Source organism: Euprymna scolopes, chromosome 8, assembly GCF_053919585.1.
Source record: "Euprymna scolopes isolate OS-2025 chromosome 8, ASM5391958v1, whole genome shotgun sequence".
Classification (NCBI taxonomy): Eukaryota; Metazoa; Mollusca; class Cephalopoda; order Sepiida; family Sepiolidae; genus Euprymna; species Euprymna scolopes.
In genome coordinates, this window is record NC_136489.1 from 67944504 (window position 1) to 67967098 (window position 22595).

The following is a 22595-nucleotide window of genomic DNA, read 5'->3' on the forward strand; positions in this document are numbered from 1 at the left end:
ACAAGGCTTCTTTCCTAGAACTGCCCACCTGTGGATCTCTGTTTCACTGATCTGCATCTAAGCTGAGTACAACATGGTCATCTCAAGTCCAATGTAAACAACTTCTTGCTTATCTGTCCTCTTAAATAATCAGATTATACCCAGTTTCCACCACTAATGATCACTACGCTGTTATCTCAGTAACCACCATACACTCATTAACTCTTATCCTTGAATGACCTCTCAGCCTTGATAAGTAATGACAATCAAATAGGAATTTTTATAATGATAATGTGCATGCCAGACCTTGAAGTTTTGGTTTTCTATATGCCCTAACTAAAAAAAAGAGCAGATTTTTCCTTAAATTATGATAAAAAAAACTTTTAACCATTTAAAAGCAGGCTAAAAAATCAGCAACAACCTGCTGATTCATCATTTTCCATAATTTTTCTCAGAGATTGATGATTGATGCATGGACAGACGGACACACATAAATATTTCCCCTTTATATATAGTATGTATTTAGAAGCTTGGGTTAGTTTAGGGCAGTTTTCAGTTTGCAACAGTTTTTACTTTGCAGCAGTTGACGACAGTTTGTGACTCTAGTTAAAGCTTTAACAGATCTGAGGTGAACTGATTTTAATCAAATGACAGTGATGGCTGCACCGGACAAATTATCTCAATAGGGTCTTAGTTGATACATTGAAACTTAACTAATATGTGGATGTTAGCATTTGGAGGATCCTTTTCAGTGATGGTATCATAAACATTATATTTTTTAAACTAAGTCTTTTTTTATGTTTTTCTACCCCAGGTTTTTTAAATTATTACGATGCTTGTTCAGAAGGATTAAAGGCGGCTGATAAATCCCTAAAGTTTGGTGGACCTGGTGATGGATGTTATTACAAAAGAAATCACAAAGGGCATAAAATATATGCTAATGCTCTTCTTAGTCATGTGATTAATGGTACCAATTATTTCACGCGTGAAAGAGGCGTCCGTATTGATTTTCTCTCCTGGCATTTGAAGGTCAGTCTTTTTTTTTTGTACCTGGCATTTGTTTATCATAATTGGTTAATAGCCAATAGAGACAAGAACTTCCCTTTTTCAAAGCATGCAAGATGTTTTGCATGCCAAGTGACCATTTGTCAGAGAGAAAGACTTGTGCTCAGATTTGTGGATTTTATAATCTTGCTAATGTGCATGTGTTGGCATCAACCAACTTTGAAAAGATGTTATAAATGCTGACGAGGCAGATCGATTTATGCAGTTCAAAGAGAGCGTTAGTTTTGAACAATTTGTCAGTGTTGTTAGATGTTATATGACCTTATTGTGCTGCAAGAGATTTATTTATATTTTTGTTTCTTACATTGATGTTTTTAGAATCACCAATCAAGCACAAGACAACACCACTTTAATATTAGCTTCATTAAGAAAGATTAAGAATTTACTTCAGATGTTTGGACATACCACTGAAATATTAACATCAAGTGCTTTAGACATTTCTGTGACAATATTATGAGTTTTATTCAATAATTGCTTTCAAACATTCATTGTTAAGAGTACAATCCGGTTAATGACAGTTGCCAGGGTGATATGGTTAACGTCAGTTGCAGGTTGGAGTCTGGCAGAGGCAATTAATGACTCAGAGGTCCCCCAAGAGAAATCAGAGATTGCAGTTGAAGCTGGATGAGAATAGATCATGCTGAGAAGAAAATCACTGTGGACTGAAGGACAACGTTGAGGTTCCTATTTCTATGTTACACGACAGTATCACACACACCTACCCATTTATATTAAGTACTTGTCTTGAATTATTTTATCATGGCATGATCACAAAGGTGATTGGGCTACTTATGTACCTGTGATAGAAAGAAAATATCATATTCCAAAAATCACATAAATTAATCAAGTAGTTTTATTTTTATAAAGAAAATCATTTTTAAGTAAATTTGAGATTTTCCAAAGTCACCAATTTAAGAATGGCTTTCGCAAATTTGAATTATTTAGAATTATTTCCCTTGTTTTAAAGATGGTGTTGCGATACTGTCGCTGTTTGTTTTGCTACAAAATTTTATTTTCTTATTTAAAAATAAAACTACTTGATCAATTTATGTGATTTTTTTTTTTTTGTACAATTTTTTTTTTCCATCACAGGTACATACATAGCAATTTTTTAAATCTGTGTTTCTTAATGTAGAGAAGGAATTTCAAGCATATAATTTACTTTTCCAATTTCTTCTCTTAAGTGAACTATTTTATGCCATACTCTTACGTTTTCCTGAAAGTATTTTAGTCTTCACTGGTATTGAGTTTTTATTTGATTATCATTTATAAAACCTTCATTCTTTCAGGATTTGGTGTGTAAAACCAGAAAGAAATGTTTGTGACATAGCTCAATGCATTTTAAGTAAAGTGTATCTATTTTGTTTATTCTCTCGTCTGTGGTTATTGTCAGTTTCACATGGAAGAGTCCACTAATAATCAGAAGCAGTAACAACTAAACCGATTATTGCATTTGTTTTGCAATTAAATTCCATAGAATCTGTAATAAAGTTGGTTGTTCATGATTTTTATCATTGTCAATTATTTGAAGTTGTTTTCAAAATTTTTGTTATTACCTCTTTAGAGGAAAACTGATTTCTAGACCAGAGTCATTTTCCTTCAGGAAAAATGAGGTTAGATCCTAAAACTTTTGCACTACACATGATCAAGAAAACTTTCACACTACACATGATCGAGAATGCTCTCACACTACACATGATCGAGAATGCTCTCACACTACACATGATCGAGAATGCTCACTCACTACACCTGATCAAGAAATAAAAACAGATTTCAATTTTATTTGTTGACTTGATGCTCTACAGACACATCCTCTAACAGAAAAAAATTATCTTTATACATGAATAATTAGTGCATCATGTTGTGTATTGGAACAATGTATTATGCATGCTTAATCTTATGCCTGTTGTAGTAGACAAACTATATATAAGTGAAATGTCTATCTCCCACAGCTGTTTTAACTGAATCATCTTATTAGTCAATACACAGTGAATTTTAGTGATATTTTTTTAAAGAATTAATTCGATTTCTCTACTTACTCTATTTTATCCAGTTTAGCAATGAGTATCAAATATTTTAATTTTCACCTTCAATAATTTTTTTAAATAAATTTGTTTTCTAGGGTGAAGGTAAAGCACAACATATCCTTGAACTTGAACGACAATTGGATGCTGAAATCAAGATGAAGTATCCTACCCTAAGTCAGAAACCGTTTTATAATGAGTATGTATGCAGGACTTTTTTTTTCTGTTCACAGCACTGGAGGCTGTGTGTTATCTTTAAGTTTTTTCTAAAAGTAGCTTTGCTAAATTCAACCATTATGCTCTTATAGTTTCTGACAAAACTTGAGTTTTCTTTTCTTGAAAAGTGATAAGTTACAATCAATTTTCAATTAGAGTCAGCTGACATACTTCCTAACTTCCGGTGTAATGCTATTGGAATCAGTGACAAGGCAATTAAGTTCCTTAACTTTTATTACTCTTCAGTATTTCTATTGTGAAGTGATTTATTGAAATAAATTATAAGAAAAGGACATTATTGAAAAGTATACAATAAAAATTAACAAAATTAAACAGATAAAAATAACATAATTAGTCTTTATTTGCACTTTTAATAACAAAATTTAAAAAATTAAGTTTTTATTTTATTTGAAATTTTATAAGAAATATATGTTTATGAAATTATAAAAATAAGTTTTTTGTTTTTTGTTGTGCATTATAGTTAGGAGAGTTTTTACTTATAATCTAAGCATTTTTTTTTCTAAAATGCTATATTTTCTCTAATCACAGTTAATAAGCCAGTTAGAGTAATCTCCCTTTTTAATAATCTATACTCCTATAAAGTTTTTTTTTGGTTTTGTGTAATGATATTCATATTAAAAATCCTTTTTTCTATTTATTTAAAAAGAAAATACAACTTTGTTATATATGTGACGTTAAATTTGAACTGAACCTCGGATCAAAAGTCTCAAACTCAAATCTAACTGTTCTCTTCTCTCTGCACTTTCCACACTGACGCCCAAAATAAAGACGACTCTTTTATAGAGAGACCCAACCACATCTCATTTGCATACCCCCTCCCCCCTCTCATCACATCACGTGATTTTCAGTCCATAAATACCAAGGGGCGGCCATTTTTATTGCACGATGCATGAGGTAAGGTTCTTTACTTTTAACCACAATATGCGTCGTGGAATTGCATTCATCTGCAAAAGATCTAGCTAATCTTCATATTTTAAACATTTATCTTAATTAATTCCCTATTAGTTTTTTCGTTTTTCTTATGTTTTCTTATGGGATGATCATCTCTAGTTAACTATTGCGTGTAATTATCTTCATGCAGATATTCTACATGATTTATATTTGCTTAATATTTGCATAAAAGGTTATAGTAAACACAAACCTCTTTCTATATATATTTATGTATGCGTATATGTACTTGTTTAAAAAATTTACATACCAAACTCCTTTGTCAGTTTTTGGTTTACAGACATGAAATTTAATATATAGAGTATTCAAACCTATGCGAAACTTTATATTTGGGTTTTTATCTATGGAAAATTGGTGCAAAAGTGTGAAAATTTAAAAAAAAATGAAATTTGCCAGGTGAAGTTTAAATGAGGGCATTACAAATATGCATGTGTAATGTAATAGCTATTGGTTCATGTTTTAATTTTTAGCATTGCACCAAACATATCTTCATAGCTCAGGCATTAATGTCAAAAGAAAAAGTAAATTGTAAGCTAAACGTTTTGGTTCTGATTCTTGGTAGTGGCGCACAAATCATTTTTTAAAAACTTTTGAAGTTATCACTACATATTGGGTCCAATATAAATAAATATGAACTCTGCATAAATCAAAATATCATATTTAAGCATATTTTACAACCGGTCATGCCGGGCGGCCTGCTAGTATAGTATATTTTGATTGGTTGGATTATTTATTTAGTTATTTCTTTGTGTGTCGATGGAGTTGATCATACTTGATTGCATTTTCTGTTTACTATAACATAGGATCCTGTGGTTTATCGATCATCTAACAAATGATTCTCAGTTTTTTTATTTTACTAAATTCTAACAATTTTCTGATAAAATGTTTTCCATTTCAGTTTGTCCTCTACTTTTACTTATTTCTCTCCAAATGTTGTCCAGTATTTTTGGCCTCAAATATGGCTACGATTCTTGCTTATATTTCTCTATGAAATATCTATCTCTGAATTGTAGCAAAATATGTTTTAGTTAAGAAGTATAATTCAATAATGTCCTTTACTACATTTAATAAATAAAATATATTAAAGCTCAAATTTTTAATTAACTTTTATTTTTATTCAACATGCCACCATTGTCTACAATTTTTATTAAAAATTTTATTTTTCTACTTTTTTACCTTTTGTTTTTTACTCCAGTTCACTTTTGCGTCACCAATTCCACTGGAAGATGATTTGTAGTCGAATCAAAAACTCTTGCAATTCCTATGAAATGTTTATTGAGTTGTCAGCTTAGATGCTGTTTAGGAATGACTTTGAAATCTTTGATTTCGATATAAAAAAGACTATACGAAAAATGAAAAAAAAATCCAAAAGATAATAAAGCAAAATACCTCCATTGTATTCAATAATGTTTGCTTGATTGAAAAATGTTGCCCTAATATACCAATGTACAAATATATCATCAGAAAGAAATTATCAGGCTAATTGCCTGATGATTTCACCAAAGAATGAAACACAAACGTTTCTGTCTATCTTTTATCTTCTCATAAATATCTAAATTTCTCTTTGCTTTGATAATATGCAGTGAACTAAATATTACTGTATTCGTTCAATGTAAAGTTAGGGATTTATAGGGATTTATAGAGATTTATAGGGAGTTAATGCAAAAATGAGCACAAATTTAACCATGCTCAACCATTAATTTGACATAAATTGCCCATTCTAAGCCAACAGGCTATAACTTTTGCCTTTTTTTATGGATAAAGAGTCTAGTTTTTTTTTTATATTACTACTAAGCTCAAGTCATGTACTTATGATCATATATGAATCTGAAGATTCTGTTGCTGGCATTGGTTTCTCCAATATTTTTGTACTCATAATTCTTTTTAGAAAGGCATCGGGTACTTACGGGAAGGACCACAAGAAGGTTGCCAATATCCTAAGTGAAAGTGATTTTTGTAGAGCGAACTGGATTTGAACTTGGAACACCTAGGTCATCAGTCAGTATCATTAACCATTTGACCACTGTCACCTCCCTACTCATGTACTGAACACTTTACATAATTAAAGAATTTATATAAATTTCAGTGTCTGTGTATAGAAAGAAATATTAGAGAATCTACATAAAACTAAATGTATTTATATGTCAAATTTTTCAGGGAAAACAATGGAAGTGGTTATGAATTTCTATCTGCCCCGAGAGCTATGGGAACAGATCCCTCTAAAACTTCAAATGAAATCTAATATGTATAAGATACTAATTCAGAGTTTTCCAAAATTTCAATTTCTTCTGACTATATTAGAAGGCAAATGAGTCACTAAAAAAAAAAATAGTGAAAAATAACATGTTTTCTCATCGAGCAACGTCTGGTTTTCCTGTTTGTATATTACTTCATAATATTATGTATATATACATGAAATAGCAATACATAAATGATGCATATATTAAATCAAGTGGTATTAAGAATAACTGTTTTTGTCATAAGTTTCTGCATATAAAGATGCTTACAATAATATTAGGCAACAGCTCAATATACATGTATATATAATGTATCTCTATGAAATATGTACGGTATAATCGCATTGACAAACCGGTTCTCGTCAGATCACTGAAGTTAAGCAACGTTGAGCCGGATTAGTACTAAATGGCTTACCATTTGGGAATTCTAAGCGCTGTATGCGCTCTCCGCTTATCTCGGCATTTGTTTCCATTCGTCTTATACGTACGCTTCACTTGCCACTGGTATTTAACAAAGTTGACTCAGGAGAGGTGTGGTTGGAGATTGCGCACCTCCTGCCATAAAAATTTCATGTGCAGGCACCCCTCCGTGGGTATCCATAGTCTGTCAAAGACTAAAGGAACCCTTGTATAATGTATATATTTTTTGTTTCCTTTAGTGAAGCCGATCCTTTAGTTGGTTGGAGCAAACCTCGGACATGGCGAGCCGACGTTAATTATGCGGCACTAGTTGTCAAAGTAAGTAACACTTTTCTTATTTATAACAAACTGTACCGACTCAGCATTGTTTGGGATGCAATGAAGTAATTTTAATTTTTATCTATTTTAAACTTAAAATATATAATCATCGTTATTATCATACTATTCAGTTCAGCTTTACATATTGTGTTGTCTTCAATTTTAAATGAGTATCCTCTTTGCTGATTTTTATTTTAAGATGATTATTTAAAAATGTTTTATATTAGTAGTCGTTCGAATTGAGCTAATTTTTAAAATAGATTGCACTGAAAAACATATTCCTAATAGCATAGTACAAAACTAAAAACAATGAAAATTGGCTCATCAAAATTTAAGTTTGAGTTGTCAGCTTAAATGCTGTTTAGGAATGACTTTGAAATTTGAAGATAATTATATATGTTAAGTTATCTACCCAGTAAGAATGGTTAGGGTTGGGTTTATCATTTATTGAAAGGAAACAACAAAAATGTAAATAAGATGCTGCATTCTCTGCAATATTAACATTATTATTTGGTTTGAATTTAGATTTCTGAATTTTTGAGATGAGGAGTGATTATTTGGATTCTTTGGACTACTGTTCGCATCTTGAGTGTTATTTTCGCAACATTTCAGTCAATGAAATCTCCAATCTTCTCCAGGTGTATCTTGTCAAATTCATGAATCTACACAGAATTTCAAATGGAACCATTTATTTCATTCATTGGAAAGGTCAATCCTCAGTGCAGATGACACTCAAAATATGATTGTGAATCATTTAGGATATCTACCCAGTCATGGCTGATGAAACAAAAGCATACTATCTTCATGGATTAAATAAAGGGTTCCATTTGAAGTCCTGTGCAGATTCCTGAGTTTCACAGAAAGATTCCCGAATTCGATGAGAGACATCTGATGAAGGCCAGAGATTACATGTGCCGAAACATGAAAATAACAGTTAAGACGAGAATAATAACCTAAAAATTCAAATGATACAGATTGGTTTAGTTTATTCTCATTTATGGCATATAAATCTTTTTTCAGTTTATTTCATGTAGAGACACAATAACTATTATAATTAATTGAGCACGTTGCTATTTTCACGCATTAGCTGAGAGAAAATTTTGGTTTTACTGTGTGTAAATTGACTACTTATTCGTTATGAACTCGGCATTGCCAATTTCTTAGTCTGCAATAGTATCTATTTCGCTAATTACACACTTCTTCGTATTACCACTATAGATTGAGAGTTGTGGTCTATCTCTGATGCCCTACTCCCTTCCACTAGATCAAGAGGGGCAAAGGCGACTAAAGTGTTTGTTTTTTTGTTTTTTATTTTGACGGATACATTATGCAAAGTTTATTTTATTGACTTACAAACCTCAGGTTCTAAAACCTTTAGCAAATTTTGCGCATTAAGGACTCCCTAATTTGAGCTTATCTCCTCACATTTTCATAGTTTAGACCTGTAATCTCTATTTTCACACATGTTTACATAGCATAGCAATCAGTATTGTTAATGAATTAAATTATTCTAAAGAAAATATCATTTGAGAATAATTCCTAAACAACTTATTTTGCTTTAGGTACTCATTCATGACTTATTTACATAACAAAAAATTTGACGCTTCTACACTATTGGGACGAGATTTTGTAGTCAATAAATGGAGTTTTCAGATAAAAACAATAGTTGTTTTTTTTTGTCAATTCTAATAAGTTATAATGGTAGCTTCCAAATTATGCAGTCAGAGTTACCTGAATATGACTGAATTATTAAAAGAAACAACTTTAATCGTGGTAGCAGGTGAAAAATTGACGCCATCTTGTTTAAATCAAAACAAAATTACCTCCCTTTTGAACTCTCCTGTGTCTTACAATCGTTTTCATCAAATTCTATTTGTTATTTTCTTTAATAAATAATTTTGTACCTTATCAATTTTCGTAATTTTTGGATATAATCATCTTAAAAATATGAGGAATACGTAGATACCATTGTTTTTTATGTGAAATTCAGTTTTATGATTTCCGAAATTTCGTCCTAATAGTGTACAAGTGCCAAAAATTTTAATATTTAGAAAAAGTTTTAAGCAATTTTCCCAATGACTACTGCACACTCATTAACTCTTATCCTCTAGCGGCCTCCGGGCCTTGAAAAGTGGTGACTCCTTTGTAAAAAAAAAAATGCTGTAGATATGAGTAAACCTGGTAATGTCCTTCCTGTAATGAGTGAATGTGAATTCTTTTCTCAGTCATTATTTGTGCCAAATAGAATTGCTTTAAACTTTTTGAAAATATTCATATTAGATTCATATTTCTTATTAGATTCATATTTTATATTATTTGGACTATGTTCTTATCATGAGTATTATTTTCACATTTCAGCCATTGTAATCTCCAACCTTCTTCAAGTGTATCTTGATAAACTGAACAATATTTCTGTTGAACTCTGAGAATCTTTCTGCTATCCATCTATTTTATCTATCCCCATAGTCTGGTTGGCTCTCTCCACTCCCGTCTGTCCTGTGCTATTGTGATGATGCTGCTGAGCCTCAGGCCCGTCCATTCCCTTATGTTATCCTCCCATCTTTTCTACTGTCCTCCACGCCTTCCTCCTCTTACTGTCCCATGCATTATTGTTTTAGCAAGTCCTTTTGATCTCATTACATGGCCATACCACTATAATTTGCACCATTTTACAGTGGGTAAGAGATTTCCATACGACCCACAAGCTTGCTTTATGTGGTTCGTTACTTCCTCGTTTGTAATGTTGTTTTTGTAAGAAATACCAAGTATTTTGCGGTAGACCCTCATCTCAACTGCTTATATCCTCTTTTCAGTCTCTGCTGTTAGGGTCCACGATTTACAAGCAGGAAGAAATATTGATAATACAAATGAGCACATGAGTCTGATATTTGATTTGAGTGAGATATTCTTATCTTTTCCATATTGGGTTGAGTTTTGTGAGGGCTATGGTGGTTTGGTTTGGACCCTTTTTTCTGCACCAGATTTTGAATGGCACTCTTTATTTAATCCACAGATATAAGTATGCTTTTGTTCCGTCAGTCATGATCAGGTAGAAGTCTTAAGTAATTCATAGTTGTACTACTAGTATCAACTGCACTGAGGATTGAACCTTCCAATTCCAAAAGAGTTTCACTTGGAATTTAATTTTACCATTTTCACACAAATAAGTCATACTTTATCTGTTACACTACGGGTCCTCCGAGACAATTCAAATTATGCAAATTGTTAATCCTTGTCTAAAAAATTCAGAAACATTAAATCTTTACACACAAATAAGTCAAAATCAGGTAAAACAAAATAAATTGTGGTTATAGTCAGTTAATGTACTTCCTAATTTTCAGCGTGGCTGCTACTGGAAGTAGTGACAAGGCAAATCAGTTCCTTCGCTTTTTTTCTCTCCTTCTTATATCTCCTCTGTGAATATACTTTTATTTTTTATTACATTTTCCCAATCTTCCTTTTTTATTTTTTATTTATTTTTATTTTATTTATTATTTTTTTTTTAATAATCATTGAAAAGTTTTTTCGGCCTTCTTTTAATTAAGAATTATTGAAATTAATTTTATTTTCTTCAAAGAATTATTGAAAACATTTTTTGTGCTTTTTTATTGGATATGTTTTTTTTATTATGTTTGAAATTTTGTTATTTGATTCCAATAATTTCATTTGTTTTTTATTTTAATAATTTTATTTTTATACTTTCATAAACATATATTTATTATTATTTTATTTAGTTATTTGTTTTTACTAATGTTCACCCCTAGCAAGGCATATCGCCACTTCGCCATAAGGGACTACTATTTGGGACCATTTATAGACCAACAACTTCATTAATAAGATGTTAGCTTTCGTTACATTTAAACTCTTGCATATCAGTACAGCCAGGGAAGCAATTAGCTAGAAGGGAATTCTAAAGTCTAGCTGTCTGAGGGAAGAAACTATTAGAGTAGAAAGCTTTCTGACATCAACAGTGAAGGAGTGTTTGTTGCTAAGTGGGTTTGTCAGAGATATGTATGCTGAGGGGGCACAAGTGCTACAAGTTCATCAGAATTATATACATTCAAATAAAAAATTTTTAGTTTTATAATTTCATAAACATATATTTCTTATTCAAATGAAATAAAAACTTTTTTATTTTATTAAAAGTGTAAATAAAGGCTAATTGTGTTATTTTTATTGGTATAATTTTGTTAATTTTATTGTATATTTTTCAATGATGTCCTTTTCTTCTATTTTATTTCAGTAAATTGCTTCACAATAGAAATACTGAAAAACAATAAAAATTTATTTGCCTTGTCACTGCTTCCGGTAGCGCTATGCTGGAAGTTAGGAAATACATGAGCCAACCTCAATTGTTTTTGACTAATTTTCAAACAGTATTTCCTTTAAAATAATTTATGTTGGTAATGGTGATTACTTTTGATTGCTTTCAAATCTATCGGAGTCAGATGTGTTGCACTGATTAAAGATTGCAATGATTATTCGGAACAAGATAAGTATTCCAACTTATCATAAATCTCTCATTTTATGCTAAACAGATTTGGTAATCATAATTTTATTTTTCTATTTTATCTCAAGGTCATCAGTCAGCACCAAATTGCTCGTGATTCTCTTTCATTGAACTATTCGCTACTAAGCAATGACAATGCATTTCTGAGTTATTACCCACACCAATTTACCCAACGGTCATTGCTAGCAAGATTTCAGATGAACAATACGAATCCGCCTCATGTTCAGTTTATTCGTAAACCAGTCCACACAGCGATGGTGATGCTGGCTTATCTTGGAGAGCAGATGTTGGATATCAACATTACAAGTGAGTGATTTGGCTTTCATTTTTGGTATCAAATTTAGTTTTTTGTAAATAATGATACTAGCAATCTTGCATATTTCTCGATCCAAGTAAAATAAACAATGGGTGTTCGTGTAGATTAATAATCTTTTTAAACCAGCACATTACAGATAAAAACATTATTATCTATTTAAACATCATGTCGAAATTAGTATAAATTCCAAAAATTACAAAACATGATCCAGTAAAAGATGTGCTAGATATATTTATAAAAAAAAAGAACATCCACAATTACATTCAGTTTAAAAATGGTGGGCTCTTAATTTAATTTAATTTGAGTCAAGGGAGATCAGTAAATTTGTCATTGGTTGCACAGCTCTTCCACATTAAAACATGATAAAACTCGATTCCATGAATTCTATTTTTACTTATAATTATTTTTCTACAGGATCGTTTTTCATAAATTTTGGAATTTGTATTAATTTTGTTATGACACGTATGTACGTAATAATGTTTTTACCTGAAATGTGTTGGTTTAAAAGATCACCAATGTAAATAAGAACCAAATGCTGTTACTTAATATGAAAACCCCGTAAGGATAAGAATATTCATAAATTGATTTTTTTTTTATTAATAAATATGTTTATTTTGATTTTTTTTTTTTTTTTTTTTTTTTTTTTAATAAAATAAATGTTTAGTTAGAGAAAAATTCTTTTTAGAAATAATTAATACTGAAAGTAAATTTTTTTTTTTTAATACAATAAATTAAATAAATCAAAGAGAAAGCAGGGATTTTTTTTTTCATTTGCTCTGAATATTTTAAAAATGAAATAAAAAAACTGTTTTATGGTTAAAATATTTGCCTATTTTACAATGTTTTCTTTTTTCTTTACTGTTTACATCTCAAAATATAATTAATGTTAAAATGTAATATCTGTTCTGCTACAATAGTTTCTCCGTCTCATGCTTTGACCTACATTTTTGCCAGGGTCACTTGTGACGAATTTCCAAATCAGAAATTGTTTGGATCAGTAAATATGCTAGATTGCCATGATAATAAAGAGTTAAGTTCTTATTCAAACTTCCTCAGTCATAAGCTAATTTCAAAACCCACAAGAAAGAAAAATTTACAAGCAAATGCAAAAACACAATAGTCAATCACATTGTATGCGTCTATGAACAGTGTTACCACTGCACACCCACCTGTAAAGATAACTGTCTTTGATAAAAACTACCAGCAATCTGGCAGTCATTAATCTAGCTTTAAGTATTATTTTTAAAGTATAACTTAAATTATATATCATTAATATAAATCTACTGTAATTTTTAAAACTAATTCTCATTCAAATTACCTCCCTTGAAGATTTCTGAATCAAATCTATAAATATAAAAGCGAAAATGTATTCATGTATGTATGTATGCCTGTTCATTTTTTCTGTATGTCTACAAAAGGCTTCTTTCAGAGAAGCGGTCGGTCGGTTCACAACTTTTTAAAACTTTTTATATCACATATAAATCGTAATATCTCACAGTTAACAACGAAGCTTGCCTGTCTATTTAATTTGCTCTATTTCGGGAAGATAAATATTCAACATTTGTCGCTCGCCGCATGTGGGTTAGTCTTTTTCCTATAACATCTTGGGGGAAAAAAAAGTGTTCAGCAGTAAATGAAATACTATCCCGCAGTCAAACTTGACCTCATTAACTCATTAAAACGGGCACCTGCCAAATCCAAGTAATTAAATAAATTCAAACGTGTTTCCGTTAGCATCTCGCGGTGGGGCAATCGTTAACATCGCACGTTTTTTTTTTTTCATACTTTAATTTACAACTTTGCCCTAAGGGTTCGGGTTCGATCCTTGAAGATTTCTGCATCATTAATATAAATCTATTGTAATTATTAAAACTAATAATTCTCATTCAAATTACCGCCCTTGGAGATTAATGAACATATTTGGCATTATTAGAGCAAACTTCGAAAATCAAAATATTGAATTTCAAGTAAAATGGTACTTACTTAATTGTAATGTCACAGTAATGAACATATCCAAAAATTACGAAAAACAATGAGGTGGAAAATTAATCTATATATCTAAAAGTGAATGTGTCTGTGATGCTGTGTGTCTGTGTACATTTCCCTTTGCAATAACTCTGTCAATTTTTAGTCTACAGACTCGAAATTTGATATACAGGTTACTGAGATTTGGGAAAATCGATGTGATCGGTTTTTGGCCAGAAATTTGGCGATTAAGGGGTCAAAGTTCAACGATTTGACCTTTGAGAAGTCTACCAAGCTCCTCCGACAATTTTGGGTCTACGCACTTGAAATTTTAGATATAGGTTCCTTGGACATGGATCTAACTTGATTTGAGCCCAAAACAATAAATTTTAAGGGGTCATAATAGGGATGAAAGTTTAAAAAAATTGACCTCTGCGGTCTCTTCCAAATTACTCAGACAATTTCTAGTCTAAATATTTGAAATTTTACATAAAGGGTATTCAGAGATAGGGCAAGCTTTTTTATCAGTTTGGGTCGGAAATTTTTAGTTACCAGTATATAAATGTATGTATGTATGTCTGTTTGCATGTCTGCCTTAAACTTTCAATAGAGGCGACGGATTTTACCAAGATCGGTATCGTTTTAAAGTTCGACCTTTCATACGACAATATCGAAAAATTAGCGAAAAGCATTAATATCTTCCTCTTCAACTAGGCATTTTTCTACGGGTGGGGGTGGGTGTCACTTTTTTCGCCGATATTTTTTAAAGTTATCCTCTCCTTTAGATTGTCTAGCCTTAATTTAAAAAAATGTCGCTTCCGGTTTGGCGGTGGTCGTAACAGCATAAACGTTAGGTTTTATCCCGTTCTTTTCCTCCTTTGTAGTATGGGTTCGAGCCTGCCTTCCTACTATCACTTTTTTTTTTTTTTGCTTAGCATACACATCCGAACACCCGGGCAACGCCGGGCGCCCATGCTAGTATATATATAAAAGTGAACGTGTCTGTGTGTACATTTCCCTACGCAATAACTCTGTCAATTTTTAGTCTACAGACCCGAAATTTGATATACAGGGTACTGAGATTTGGGAAAATCTATGTGATCGGTTTTCAGCTAGAAATTTGGCTGTTAAGGGGTCAAAGTTCAACGATTAGACCTTTGGGAACTCTACCAAACTCCTCCGACAATTTTGGATCTAAACACTTGAATTTTTAGATATAGATTCCTTGGACATGGATCTAATTTAATAACTTGATTTGAGCCCAAAACAATAAATTTTAAGGGGTCATAATGGGGGTCCAAGTAAAAAAAAAATTGACCTCTGCAGTCTCTACTAAATTACCCAGACAATTTCTGGTCTAAACATTTGAAATTTTACATAAACGGTATTCAAAGATAGAGCAAGCTTTTTAATCGGTTTGGGTCGAAAATTTTTGTTACCAATATATAAATGTATGCATGTAAGTATGTATGTTTGAATGTTATCCTATAATTTTTGACAGAGGTGACGGATTTTACCAAGATCAGTATCGTTTAAAGATCTGGGGTTTTAGATGACAAATATCAACAAATTGGCTAAAGACATTAATAGCTTCACCTTCAACTGGGAACTTTTCTACAAGGGGGGGGGGTCGCTTTTATCGCTGATATTTTTGAAAGTCATCCTCTCCTTTCGATTGTCTAGCCTTAATTTAAAAAAATGTCACTTCCGGTTTGGCGGAGGTTGTAAAAGCATAGATGTCAGGGTTTTTCCCTGTTCTTTTCCTCCTTCACGGTACGGGTTCGAGCCTGCCTTCCTACTACAATATATTTTATTTTTTTTGCTCAACAGACACATTCAAACACCCGGGCAACGCCGGGCTGAAATGCTAGTTATTAATAAAAAAAAGTTTTTGAAGGCAATTAGCAAAAATTGAGTTTTGCTGTATTGGCCTAAGATTTCAGAAAATTATAACCTCCCGTTTTACAAGTCAAACTCTCCAGTTTCATTTATTAGTAAAACCAATTGTTCGCTAATTGTCTTTGAAAACTATTTACATTCATGATTAATTTTCTAACCTATCGTTTTTCATAATTTTTGGATGTGTTCATTACTGTGGCATAACAATTAAGTAAATAACGAAGAAGCACAAAATATTATGTTCATTAATTTTCAAGAGAGGTAATTTGAATGAGAATTATTAGTTTACAAAATTACAATAGATTTATATTAATGATATATAATGTAAGTTATACATTTAAAAATAATATTTAAAGCTAAATTAATAACTGCTGGATGGTAGGTAGTTTTTCCAATTTGGCTCTAATAACAAAGAAATACCTAATATTTTAAGCAATGTTTTAGTAATTTTTTAAAAAATTAAATCACTTTGATGAATTACTTTTGATAGTGACAAAAGTATTGCATAGATATAAGAAAATAAGATAATAAACCAACATATGAATAACCCTGAGCATTAATTTATTACAAACTGTTTAAAAAAATTATGTAAATAAAACCTACAAATAGCTGCATTTAGAGATATAATTATATATGTTAACTGTTTCAAAATACTACATAGTATTATTGATTTAAATAACAGTGAACCGTTTTGATAGTCATATAAGTGTTATAAGTAAAGAAAAAAGCTTTTGCATTTATTCATTAAGATAAATACATGAAGTTGGATTTATATATAGTTACGTTTATTCGTAAACAGTTTGTTAAAGATAAACATAAAATGAGAGTACAAAACATCTAAAGTAATACATAATATACACATTCATAAAGATATAAGTAATAAAGACATTTCTGGCCGAGGTTAGAAATACAAGTTGTGTAAGCAATGTATGTTGAACTGTTTTGAGAGTCTATGCAACTGCTACCAAAAGAAATGCTTAGGAGACACAGCATCAGTGTTTGTGAAAGCCATATAAAGCTGGCCAGTTAGTTGGACTATGTCTAATTGCTTTAAGATACCAATGAGAAAAGAGAGAGTGAGTATCCTGTTCTAAATTCAGTTCATGTGTGGAACAAGTTTTCTAAACGTCTAGACAAAGGAGCACATTCTTCTAATATTTGCCAGAATGATTCTAAAGAGATAATTTAGATATCAGTGTAAGGGAGATAACTTCGCTAATTCTTATAAATTTTACAAAGATGAAATCTGAAATGTTTACAAAACCTGTAAAACATTCAAATGAACTCACTAAAATGATCATGAGGAATGAATATACAACAAATTGGCAAATTAACTTAATTTCCTGTTGAAAATTGGAGGCTTGTGCATTATAAGTGGATATCTATGTAACACAATAAAGTAATTAAAAAAAGACAAAACAGCAAAGTGACTCAGTAACACACAACAACCGTTTTTCAAAAATTTGCGTAACCATCTCCAAGGATTTTCAGAACCGTCTGTCCACGTTCTCCGAGCAGCAAGATTTTGTGCATGAGCCACAAGATTTTGTGTCACTTTGCTAGACTGTTATAAAAGTTGTGGACGCTGCCATCTTGATTTTTTTTCCCTAACTCTGACAGTTTGATTCCACATGACGTTAATTGTAAGCCATAATTTTCCCTACCATCTAAAAAATGAAAACTCTATTATGTATCATATCGAAATTAGTAAATATTCCAAAACTTATAAAAAATGATCGAGTATAAGATCTGTTAGAAATATTTTTACAAAATAAGTTATTGATCCGGCATTTTATAATTTTTAATGACGAAAGTGAAGTGAAAACAAGGGAGATAAGTCACGTTGTCATACGGTGCATTATTCGATAAATTTTATTTTTTCTTGTAGTTATTTTTTTACTCTATCATTTTTTGTAGTTTTTGAAGAAAGTTCTACGAGCTTGCACGTCTTGAAAAGAAACTACTTACCTCCTTTAATGTCAATAAATACTTCTCATAACCCATCTTTATAAGGCATCAATTTTTTAATTCCATTCATTATTTTCAATCCTCTCATAATAATCATTCAATTCAGAATATATGTATCTCAATAACCAATATTTCTTTAGCCTTGTTAACTGAATGCTTCATAATAACATTTCAAAAATATCTATTTTTTGCTTTTCTAAATATATACATTTTTTTTTAGATAATGTTTTTTCAAAATCTAAGAATGTTGGTGGCCTGGCAACAAAACATCTTCCAGATAAATCTATTCCCTCTGACAGGTGAGTGCATCAAGTATTTTAATAGCGAATGCTCTGACGAACTGCAAGCACTTGTGCCCCCACGACGTGAACACCTTTAACAAACCCGACAGGCTGCTAAATCACACCCTCACACTGTAGAGATCCCTAGATGTAAAAGATCTGTCTTCCCCAGAACCGCTAGACTTTGGAATTCCATTCCAGGTCCCTGCTTCCCCAACTGTACTGACATGCAGAAGTTCAAGTGCAACGTGAACCGACATCTTGCTGCCCAAATCTCTACATAGTACCCCAGTAGTTGTTGCCTCTGATAGTAGCCCCATACACCAAAGTGTCAATGTGACTTGTTTGGGGTGAAACTGTAAGAAAAACAAAAAACTCTCTTGTACTCTCTATCTCTCTCCCTCTCTCTTTGCTTCTGAGAGGTGAGTGCATAATAAAACTCTCTCTCTTTCTTTCCCATTTCTTTCTCTCTTTCTCAATTCTCTCTCTTCCCATATTCTCCATTTCTCTCTCTCTCATTTCTCTCTCTCTCTCGCCTTTCCCTGCTAAGTGCATTATAAAACCGGCACACCATTTTTATGAAACGTTTAAACTGTAAGCTTTTTTAATTAGATGCTTTACCAAACATTGGTCATATTCTTTTGGAGATAAAGTAATTTATAAACCACTAGATGGCTTGTGATCTGTTGGGTGAACATTGCTATATTTAGCAATACACATGAAAAAATTGAAATAGCTTAAAATATTTCAATATATAGAAAGAGATTGATGAGCCAAGAAAGAATCTTTTTAAATTTTAAAAATCTGATTAAAATTAAGGAAGTTATGACTATTTTTGTGTCTCACACGTTTTGGATATTTTCCCCTCTTTAACACCACATTTTTTACACTACTTTTTCAGTAAAATTGTCATATCTTTGTTAAAACACAAGACTAAGCAATGAAATTTACCATATAAGTGTATTTTTGTACAAGGAATCAGAATATGCGACCGAGAATCTCCCAAAGTTCATGATTTCCAAATAATCTGCAGTAAATGTGCATAAATATTCTGCAATTCCTTAAAAATGCCATGTATCCATAAACAGAAAAGAAGTTGGAGGACTCAAAGTTGAATTGTAATGTGCTTTATGTACAAAAAACTTAAATCTAAACGTAGGACCATTTAAAAATGAATATATTGCAATATTTCTTTGGTATTATTGTAGATTAACACCTTCTGTTTAACCCCACCCAACCCTTTCTGATCACCCCTCCAAAATGTGATTCTACCTTTTTAGGCAATTATGTATGAAATGCCATGAAAAACTTTAATGAAAGATAAACAAATTATTTTAGAATTTAATGTAAAATAATTCCCCATTACAGGTCATTCTAACGTTTTAGGGCAGTTAACTGGGTTTTTTTATGGGAGATAAATCCTGTATGCTTTTTGTTTTATTGTTTTAAAGACGATTATGTGTGGTTTTAAGAGGGTTTCTATGCAATGAGAATATGGGGAGGGTTGCCATTCGGACTTTGAGTTAATTGTAGGGCTAAAGAAAATTATGTGTGAACATACTGAAGACTTGACAGACACAAAAACAGCAAAAACAATATTAACGGGGGGGGGGGGTTAGTTCCACAAAAATTTAATGTAAAATAATTCACCATTTCCAGGCCATTCTAGCATTTTAGGACAGTTAACCAATTTATTTTTTATGTGTATTTTTCTTTAAGGAAGGATCTATTTTTTATTTGTTTGTTTTAGACGCTTGTATGTGGCTTACAGAGGTATTTTGTTGGGGGTGCTTGCCACTTGAACTTAGTGTTATTGTTAGGGTTAAAGAGTGTTTTAGAAAGTTATATATGTGTGTGTATTTGACAGGTAAATAAGTCAGCAAATGTTATATTTAGATTTGATTTAATAAGAAACTGCATTACGAAATTTTGAAGAAAATTCCATAAATTTGTTGATTTCTATTTTCAAGGTTGAAGGTGTTTATTCCATAGGCCGTTTATACTACGCTGGAGTAGGTGGTAAAAGTACCTTTCGCTAAATAAGTAGAAAAAAAAAATAACTGGGTTTGTATTACTGTACACATAGATTCGAAAAAGTTATCAAAAAGACAATACATAACAAATAAATGTTATCAAAGGCAAGATAAGTTACTTTTCTACCTAACTGGATATGTTTTTAGTGTTTTTATCTAATGTAACATGTTTATTCAGCTCGAAAAACATACAGTGCTTACCGATGTATTGGAAAGTTAAAAATGGCGGCCGACTATCTCTTTCACATGGTAAGTTTGGGAAAATGAGTTAAAAATAAAAAACTAGACAAAATACTGTTAAAAACCCGCCAAATATATATCTGCCTATGTCACGGTAACATATATTGAGCGAGTTTCTAACAGTATTTTGTCTGTTTTTTTATTTATAACTCATTTTCCCAAACTTACCGCCTCAAAGAGAGAGTCAGACGCCATTTTAAATTTTCCAATACATCGGTAAACACTGTTTTCAAGCTGAATAAACATGTTACATTAAATAAAAAACACTAAAAATATATCCAGTTAGGTAGAAAAGTAACTTATCTTGCCTTTGATAACATTTATTTGTTATATATTTGTTTTTTGACAACTTTTTCGAATCTATGTGTATAGTAATACAAACAAGATTTTCATACATCTTTTGATTTTGAAAAAACATTTGTGGCTGTTCACAGTAAAACATTGTTTTAATTCACTGTTCAAAACTAATGCAAGCTATATATCTACAAAAGTTTTTGTTTTTTAATCATGTTTTTAAATTTGACCAGAAATGTGAGAAATTGCAACAAATTTATAATGCCGAATTGGTTGGGATTGTTGTTATTATACATTCTGAAAACCGAATAGTTCTAAACTAATGTTATTCTGATAACAAAATAGCTCTAATTAAACATATCAGAACATTTATATTCATATTTTCATGTTTTTCTTAATTCGTTCGTGAATAAAAATGAAAGAACGCGTGTTGTTTATACTGTGCTATGACTAATACTACAGCTGCTGCTGTTACTAATACTAACTTAATTTGATGAAACTCAAGAAACAGAAACATTTTTTTTTGAGTAGATCCTTTTAAATTATTATCAATTACCGTGGTCCTACTCAACATAGAATAATACTTTCAATTGATAAAGATAGTAAAAAGAATGATTTACTTACTAGTGGGTGCCCGATGAAATTTGTTTTCAAAATGTTCGATACTCGTCATATTAAAGTCTTATTTTTAACATGACAAAAAAAGAAATGGTCAAAAATATTTTGGACACTTGACAGTATTAAGATTAACACCTCTTCTAATTGGTTTCCAAATTTCATAACAAAATTCTTCATACAATCATGGTATGGGCCTTTAGAAAACAGGGAGGGTCATTACAAAACCTTACCGAAAATGCCATTTTATAACGTTTACATTTTTATCACTTTATTTGCTTAAAACTCTTAAAATATATAATGTACATTCATATTTATTTATTCATTTGAAAGTATATTCATTTCCGAACAAAACAGTAGTAATTTGAAGACTTGAAGTGCTTTGGTTTGAAAAATATGGCTATTTTAGTAGAACTACCTTGAAATCTGTGATTATCCAAAGCGTTTTTTTCGTCCGTGTGTATTACTATTATATTCTACATTAGATAAAGAAAAGGTCCAGGTTAAACATGTCCAACAGTATCAGTGGTTTAAATAATTATAACAGAAACAATAGACAAAATACCCACTTTTTAACAGGTTCCGTTTTTGCAGCAAGTCAAACGATTTCGGAATATTGTATGTTTTTTATTAGACCTTCTCCTTTCTCTCTTTCCTTCTCTCTTTTGATTATTTAAATTTTAAAGAAAAGTGAATAACAGTTCTGAATTTTTGAGATGAAGTTCACATTACTTGTTTTGATTAGACTATTGTTCTCACCTTGAGTGTTTTTTGTGCAATGTTTCGGTCGGTATAGCCTTTGACTTTCGTCAGGCATGTTGGTCGTTATGCAAAATGGAAAGTCAGATGACTTGAAGAAGTGGCACATATGTTAAAAACGGAAAAATTACTTAGCAGACCAAGCATAGAAATTAGAAGCATATGGGAACCTCTAATTGTAGCAGAAACAAAAATTTGTACAACTCCTTAAAATTTCAACAATAAAAGGGAGATTATCCCCTCTCGAACTTTATTAGAGTTGCCTCCCCTTTGTCAACCAAATTTTTTTTCACACATGCAAAACCACGGCGAAAAACAAAATTCAAGAATACGAAACCACTTACGGAGCCTGTAAGTTTTCTTTCTTTTCTTTTCCAATTACTTCAAAATAATTTGAATTTTTGGATAAACATGTGCTGTTAAAATAATAACCTAATAAAATTAACTATAATTTTATAATAAATTAAGCTCAATAATTTGTAGCTGT

The 22595-nt window shown here is 31.2% G+C and overlaps 1 protein-coding gene across 5 annotated transcripts in view; it reads left to right on the plus strand.

The window, feature by feature from the left end:
* Positions 1–22595, plus strand: part of LOC145283596 (alpha-L-iduronidase-like) — a 74413-nt gene that overhangs the window by 21558 nt on the left and 30260 nt on the right. For all 5 annotated transcript variants that reach the window (XR_013868642.1, XM_080132530.1, XM_080132528.1 and 2 more), the window contains exons 5-9: positions 794–1008; positions 3167–3267; positions 7150–7228; positions 11807–12044; positions 18107–18185. Coding sequence is in view for 4 of the 5 variants with exons in the window: in XM_080132530.1 (XP_079988656.1) it covers positions 794–1008; positions 3167–3267; positions 7150–7228; positions 11807–12044; positions 18107–18185 (712 nt within the window). In the remaining variant the exon portion in view is untranslated. The remainder of the gene's footprint in view (positions 1–793; positions 1009–3166; positions 3268–7149; positions 7229–11806; positions 12045–18106; positions 18186–22595) is intronic.